Genomic DNA, 7,492 nt, shown 5'->3' with positions numbered 1-7,492 from the left:
GTGGGGGGTGGGTGGTGGAAATCACACAAAAACACTGGCCTTTATCTTTCCAGCAGAATCAAGAGTGACTGAGGTTGAAGGGACTTCTGGAGGTCCTCTGGACCACTTCCTGCCCAGGACTGTGTCCAGCTTTAGAGTATCTCCAAGGATAGAGACTCCACAACCTCTCCGGGCAACCTGTGCCACTGTCAGTCACCCTCACATGGAAAAAGTGTTTCCTGATGTTCAGAAGGAACTCACTGTGTTTCAGTTTGTGCCCACTGCCTCTGGTCCTGTCACTGGGCACCACCAAAAAGAGCCTGGCTGTGTTACCTTTGCACCCTCCCTTCAAGTATTTATACACACTGGTGAAATCCCCTGTGAGCCTTCTCTTCTCCAGGCTGAACAGCCCCAGCTCTCACAGCCTTTCGTCACAAGAGAGATCCTCCAGTTGCCCAGTCATCTCATCAGCCCTTTGCTGGACTCTCTCCTGTATGTCCATGTCTCTCTCGTACACTGGGGAGTCTAGAACTGGTCACAGCGCACCAGGCAGAGAGGAAAGGTCACCCAGCCTTGACCTGCTGGCAACACACCTCGTAACAGAGCCCAGGCTAGCATTAGCCTTCTTTGCAGCAGGGGCACACTGTTGGCTCATGGTCAACTTGGTGTCCACCAGGACTCCCACGAGCAAAAGTTGTTGGCTGTAGCAATAAACTCAGAACGACCTGCCCTTAAAACCACGTATTTCTCCTCGTCTCCCCTTTTGTCCCCAAATAAAGTGACCCCCACACAGCAGCTTAGATCTGCGGGTGACTGGGACACTTGAAGAAACACACACACGCACTTCCCAAGGCCACTTCTGCAGGGGACTTCCTCTCCTCCTCAGCACACCACTGCACTAGCACAAGACCACCACGCTCGGGAGGGGAGGTATCTGCTATCCAGTCGCACCAATACGTGGTCTCATTTTCCTGCCACACTGTACACTAGCTTCTCCACTCAACTGTCATCCTACAAATGCCTTGTTGCCCCTAAAAAAAAAAAAATGTGCTGCAATGCCTGAAAGCTCAGCTTGCAGAAGAAGGAACCAGATGAAGTATGGGCACTGGGGGCTGCTATGAATTCACCACCTGGCAATGCAAGCAGATGAATGCTGCACCCCCTTGCGAGACTGCATTGGATCTTGCACTGTAGTTATCACCCAGTGATTTTCAGGGCAAAAATGAACATAAAACATAAAAGAGAAAAAAAAGAGAGGAAGAAAACAGATTATCTGACTAGCAGATAACCTGGGGTATAGCCACTCATGTTGGATCATCTTCTAGCAGTTAATGCTATGTGCCATAACCTTGGACCTCTGCAGACACTCCCACTCGAGTCTTCAATTTCAGGAGACTGTCTGCACCACTACAAGATACTTACAGAGAAATTTCTTCTTCTTTTCCAAAGGAAATGCGTGAAAGGTTTCCCAAAACATTCTCACAGTTGGGTGTGTCGCAGTGTAGTCTCCCTTATAGACAGCGCTCTATTAAAAACCAAAAAGGCGCATCATTTCATCTGGCACTAGAAAGCAATGACTAAGCAGAACCCAGACCTGACTTCTGGTATCTGACATCAAATTGATGTCTGACAGTTATGAAACAGAGCACAGGATGGGTCACGGGCAATGGCATGGCTCAAACCCAGCAAAGGGTTCTCCTAGCGATATGTGGAAGGCAGGCATTCGGCTCCTAGCTATTCAGCTAATTACATGTGTCATGAGGAATCCTGGAGCACCTGTTCACAGGCTGGACTCATGAACAGGTTCACATGTTCTGCACTGCAAAACCACTTTTACTGCTGAGGCTGAGACAGAGCAAGTAACTTGCTGATCTATGAGTTTTGAGAGGATACAACTCTTACTTTGTGCCCAGACTCCCCTTTGAACCCTTGGCTGTGTACTTTTTGCCCTTGTGCCGCGGAGTGAGTTTTACTGTAGGAGAAGACCTTGACTGTCTCTTCCCTTCAGTTTTAGGTTTCATCCCTAAAAACAGCAGATAGAAGTCTTTCTCCCCTGTCCTTTCTCATCCTGAACGTCCTCCCTGAACTTTCAGTAGTAGCAGGACAGCCCAGTAAGTAACTTTTCATGTGAATGTGTACAAGGAGCATAAAAAAAAAAAGACACCTGTAGCTTATAATTCATGTCCCAGACTAGTACCCGCCTCATGCAACTGCACAATCCTGGTACTTGTGAAAAAGAAGAAAAATATGACAAGAGGGAAGCTTTACCTCCTCCAGTTCCTCCCAGTTGTAGTTACTGTTTCCAACTATCATGGCCCTGAGCTCTGTGGGCTGGAAGAGTTCCAGGACTTTCCCACCACACACTTTCAGGAAGCCAGTGGAAAAGGCCGTGTACCACTCATGGATGGAGAGGTTGAAGATGTAATTTACGTAGGCTTCAACAAATTCTTCCCTAGTGCATTGAGAGAAAGCAGGCAAAGGAAAGCACTTTTAATCATATGCCCGAGGAGCAGCACTGCTAGGTTTTCCTGTTTCTGCCTGTAATGTATCTTACAAACATGAGTCTCCTACAGATTTAGCCCACTGCCCTCTTCTCACTGAGCTGAGTCACTGCAACATGGACAAAGCATTAGGCAGAAAGTACCACCATGTGTCCGCTTATACCCTGGCAGTGGCACCATGGGAGGTCCTCGCAGCAGCCCAGGCTCTATACTACCAGTAAAACTACCCAGTGGCCTTGCCACAGGGCCAGGAGGGAACTAGGGTGGCACCAAGCACTGGGAAGGCATCAGGAACAGAGACATCTTCCCCATAGAACCCGTGCCTGCACAGAAGCTTCATGAAAGAAACCTCAGGATTCAGTCACCAGAGGAACATGTCTGACCCCTGACCCTACATTTAGGAAGTCCAGGAAATAACCTGCAATGACATTGGACTACCACTTCCAAAACCAAGAGCCTCACGGAGCCCTGGTTAGGTACTCCGTGAATTTTCAGACGCTGCTGCTGACTCAGTATCCAATGAGTCTTGCCAGTGGTTCAGCACATTCAAAGCCAAAGCTGTAGCCTAGAGGCAGACTGAGGAAATCCTGCTCAGAGAAGTCTTGATCTGAAACTGCATGGCCAATTCCCTTCCTCGTGGCCCCAAAGAGAAAGCCACCAAAAGAAAACAAGAAACAGCCCTCACTACAGAGCAAGAAAATAGTCTTAGAAAGCACAGAAACCTCTTGAGCCTTCACACTCTGGTTAAAGAAATACAGGACTTGTGCATTTGGAGTACATGGCAAAGAGAATGACTCCTCTCAGAATAGCAACCATAGTTTGCTTCAGGGGTTCCCAAGAACAGCATTAAAATAAAAACACCATCCTGTAGTCACTGGCAAGAAACTTGTGTCAGGCCCTGGTCAAACCCTGTCTCTGAATTTTGTTAGGAGGTTAAGCATCTTTATTCTACTCCGTCTTTCCTAAAGTGCTGTGATTCGAGTGCAAAACTAGAATTTTATTTGTGCAATGACTTAATATATTTCCTCAACTTTTTTTTTTGTTTTGCACCTGACAATAATGCACCAGCCAATGTGGTAAACTGGGACATGAAACTATTCTCTGTGAAAGGAATTGTCATTTTTGCCTGACATTCAAGAGCAGCTTGCACCTGCACTCAGAGGATAAGCAGATCAGGGAACACCATGGAATCCAGTATCTCAATCTCTAGTTGAGGAGGTCACAATTGAAAGAAATATTTTGACCTTTTGGTGGAGGAATTCTCAATGCACAGGCTGTGTAAAAGCAGCAAGGGATGGGTGAGAAACTAGGAGAAAAACAAGGAAGCAGACTGACAAATATGAAAACTTGGAATAAGTAATCATATAGCAAAGGGGGAGTTATTTGTTTTATTGTCATTTTCATGATAGTCACCTGAGCATTAGGGAAACCCAATCTGATTAAGCACTTAACTGTTACTTAATACCTCTCTGGCTGTTACAGTCGTGAACCCTTTATCAAGAACATTTTATGTCTCACACCCAACACAAACTCCAGAGGAGAAAGGGAAAATGCAGGCATTTCCTACTTGGCGTTTTGCAGTCAAAGTAATCCTGGGCATTCTTCAGTTCCCAGTGAACTTTCCTCAAGAAGGAAGGGCAGTGCCCAAACACATGCACACAGCAAACTGTTCAGGCCAGGAGGGCAGCAAATTGGTCCCTGGCCTCTAAATGTAGGGGTGGAGGAAGTTATTAAGCACCGTAAGGTGGATGAATTGACAGCCATGTCTAGACTTGGATTTAGAGGTTAGCTTGAGTTCAAAATTCTGTTCAAGATGAAGCAATTGCATTCTGGAATGTGTTAAGCTGGTGGAGCTGCACACTAGCCTTTCTCCTTAAGGATTTTCTTCTCTTGTTGCCTATCCTGACTTAATGAACAGTTGCAGGAGCTAACCTGCATGCTCTTCCCAAACATTTGCTCAGCTAAATTCTTTGTTCCTCCCCCAAGGCCAGAAAAATGGCACACAGTTGTAAAAAGGCTGTTTTTCTTTTGAGTGTGCACGCCCACCCTAAAAACTCAAAGGGTACTATCACTGGCATTTTCATCTTTACTTCACTGTTGCAAGTGTAGATTAAACTCTCCTCTATTTACCTTAAGCCCATCTTCTCTTTGCAGGGAGACAGACTTACACTGCTCCACCTCCACGTGGGATTTGCATGAAGGCAGCTATTCAGCTGTAAAATTGCACCCTTTTGGGCAGTAGTAAATAAAGTAGGTAAAAAGGTAATACAGACAAAGCTTTTGTTACAGCAATGGCTTTAGACACAATCAGAACCCTTTTAAATAATCAGATTAATAGGAAATGACTTCATCTCCAGGCTTGCCAGCAAGGTCTTCAGCAGTCCTAGCGCAAGACCCTAACCATGCTACTGACTAGTCACTGGATCACACTGTTTTGCCAGCGGAGAAAGAATTTGAACGCTGCTTCAAGTAATAAAGGCATTTGTAGAAATCCAATTACAGGATTATGAGAAGAAAATAGTTTAGCAACTGGAAGAAACAGGAGGGGAAATGGTAGCTGTGCTGGTAGTAACTCTCAGGTGTTCAGTCAAACGGAAAGGAATCTATGTACAGTAGGGCCTTATGGCTCTAATCAGGCATGGTGGTCCTCTATTAGGCGTACTCAAGGGAAAGTGTTTCCGGCTCCAGAACTAGTAGTATAAACAAGTTTGACAGGCTCAGTTTTGTTGGTCACGTACAGTTCCTCTCTAAACCATCAGGCAGATTAACTTTCAAGGGGCAAAATCATGTTGCAACATCTATTTGCCATGAGAAGGTGCCAAAGATCTATATGAAGGCCTTTTATAGAAAAGATGTCCATCCGAAAGGGTGTGGGACATTTTCTAAACACTGGCGGAAAGATGATGAAAGCTTGGTTTTTATTCAAGTGCCACTGGCATCCAGCAACTTTTGAAGAACTGATCTTAGAATTTGTTCACAGTGACTTCTAATTCTCTCCCACATTCTACCTCAGCCAGATTTTCTGTGGCATTGCACCCAACTTCACCACAAGTATGAGTCCATCCCCATGTATGTCCCACTTACCTATTCTCCTTCTGCACCAGAATTTTGTCTCCATCTTCAATCAGGTTCTTCTGCTCTGTCACTCCATAGCTTTCCCTGCAGATCTATACAAAACCAGAAAATTAATTTTACCAGAAGTACTTTTTAGGCCATATGCCTGCAGAAAGATACAAGGTTCTCTTTCATATCTGATGACTAGCATGTGAAGGGTGGGCCAGAGAAAAGTGCATACATAGAACATTTTTTCTCTGCTCCAAATGCCCTGCATGCTTCACCACCTTCCATCACTTATATTTGCTGTAGGACTGCTATTAAGTCTAAATGCAAACCCAGCAAGGAAAAAAGTTATTCTTTTAGGTAATTTCCTGTAAATAAAACAAGAGATTGATAACTAAAAAACTGTATTTAACTAAGCCTACATGCTCTGACAATAAAAAGGACTCCCTTTTTTTAATAATAGAAGCTCAGTAGATTAATTAATCCGCTCTTGCTGCAAGATGGCATGATCACAGCCAGTTTCCTGCTGTTGCCTGGCCTAGGATGGCACCAATACAAACATATATTCTGTACATACAAAATCAGTCATGTGGAAAAAACACAAAAGGGTCAATTTTCAGGTTGCCACACACAACAGAGGCTCAGATTCTGACATCCAAGATGAGTTATTAATTTCAATTTTGAGATCCTATTAATTTAAAAGTTTTAGCAGATGTATCTGTATGTCTTTACATATGCAGTATATAGTACAAGAGAGAATAAGAATGCCCCTTTGTGTGAAAAGAGAATTTGGAGAAAAATCTCTTGCATTACTTCAAAGATATTCTTTTTTACACAGTCTGCATTACCATCATTATGGCTTCATCACCTCATCCTGAATTGCAGGTCTGACCTGCATGAGACACAGTCAGACTCAGGTCTGACCCACTCCAGAGGTTACGTTTGATCTAAGAGACTTTATGTGCTCTCATTTATGAAACAAGAAAATGGACAACAGCCTTCTAGCTCAGCAAGGATTTTCTTCACAATGTGTAGCAGTGTTTCCCGCTACCTTGGTTTTACCCCAGGCAGGCCCTGGACAGAGTCAAAAACCCAGATCAAGCTTAAAATGAACCCATCACTCACAACCTGTTAGAGCATCATGACTTCAAAGCAGAGACACTGAAACACAGAAGCCCTTACCCTGCCTGACTCAGAGGAAAACATAGCATGGAGAATAATGATAAGGTATCTCTCTGAGGTTCCAAATGTTTGCATGTGATGTGGGACATACCTGATATTCCAATGTACATCAAAATCAAACTCTTAATTTAGGGAATCTCCACTGTGTAACAGAAACTATTGCATCTAGGTTACTAGCTAGAAAAAAATCTTTTAGTAGCATGGGAAAGCTGACTACCTCTACATGTCTCCCAGCAATAGCCTCCAGCATTTTCTGTCTAAGAAAGTCTGACCAAGTACACTCACTATAAATTTTTAAGTTAAGAAGTATTAATATTATGAGAACAAGGAAAATTCTAAATTGTGTTAGCATTTCAAGAATTGACCTAGCAATGTTAAAGCCTAACTTCCATTTTCAAGGGGGGTTTATGAACCTACTTCTCACTGTCTAGTGTGAGAAGTTGGCCACTGGCATTTAAGTCACATGCCACAGTGACAACAAGGCTATTCTGAAAACCGCTCTACTTAATCTACTTACTAGCTCAGTTTTCATGACTACATACAAAAGAACAAGGGAGTTGACAGCAAAGTATTTTAACATTAACATTTAACATTAACACGGGGTATGTGCTACAGGCATAGTTTGGAATAAACTGTAATACACATGAGTAAGTAGATGGGCTTCACCTGTACTATAACAATCACAAAGCTGATATGTTAAATGTGTCTTACTGTAAAATTTAAGCAGAATGTCTCTTCTACATCTTCCCCAGCGTAATCTAAAAGTTGCT

The 7,492-nt window shown here is 43.7% G+C and overlaps 1 protein-coding gene across 1 annotated transcript in view; it reads right to left on the bottom strand.

Moving 5' to 3' along the window:
• Positions 1 to 1,401: 1,401 nt before the first annotated feature.
• The window catches only part of LOC104627518 (probable E3 ubiquitin-protein ligase HERC3), a gene marked incomplete at its 3' end in the record, with an annotated part of 28,652 nt that continues 22,561 nt past the window's right edge, over positions 1,402 to 7,492 (bottom strand). The window contains exons 20-23 of the mRNA XM_010295810.1: positions 7,434 to 7,490; positions 5,565 to 5,647; positions 2,248 to 2,431; positions 1,402 to 1,504 (exon numbers count right to left, since the gene is read on the bottom strand). Of these exons, the coding sequence (XP_010294112.1) occupies positions 1,402 to 1,504; positions 2,248 to 2,431; positions 5,565 to 5,647; positions 7,434 to 7,490 (427 nt within the window). The remainder of the gene's footprint in view (positions 1,505 to 2,247; positions 2,432 to 5,564; positions 5,648 to 7,433; positions 7,491 to 7,492) is intronic.

This window comes from Phaethon lepturus, unplaced genomic scaffold (genome assembly GCF_000687285.1).
Source record: "Phaethon lepturus isolate BGI_N335 unplaced genomic scaffold, ASM68728v1 scaffold11791, whole genome shotgun sequence".
In the NCBI taxonomy this organism is placed as follows: Eukaryota; Metazoa; Chordata; class Aves; order Phaethontiformes; family Phaethontidae; genus Phaethon; species Phaethon lepturus.
The sequence above is the reverse complement of the archived record's forward strand: the minus strand, read 5'-3'. Positions and strand labels throughout refer to the sequence as shown.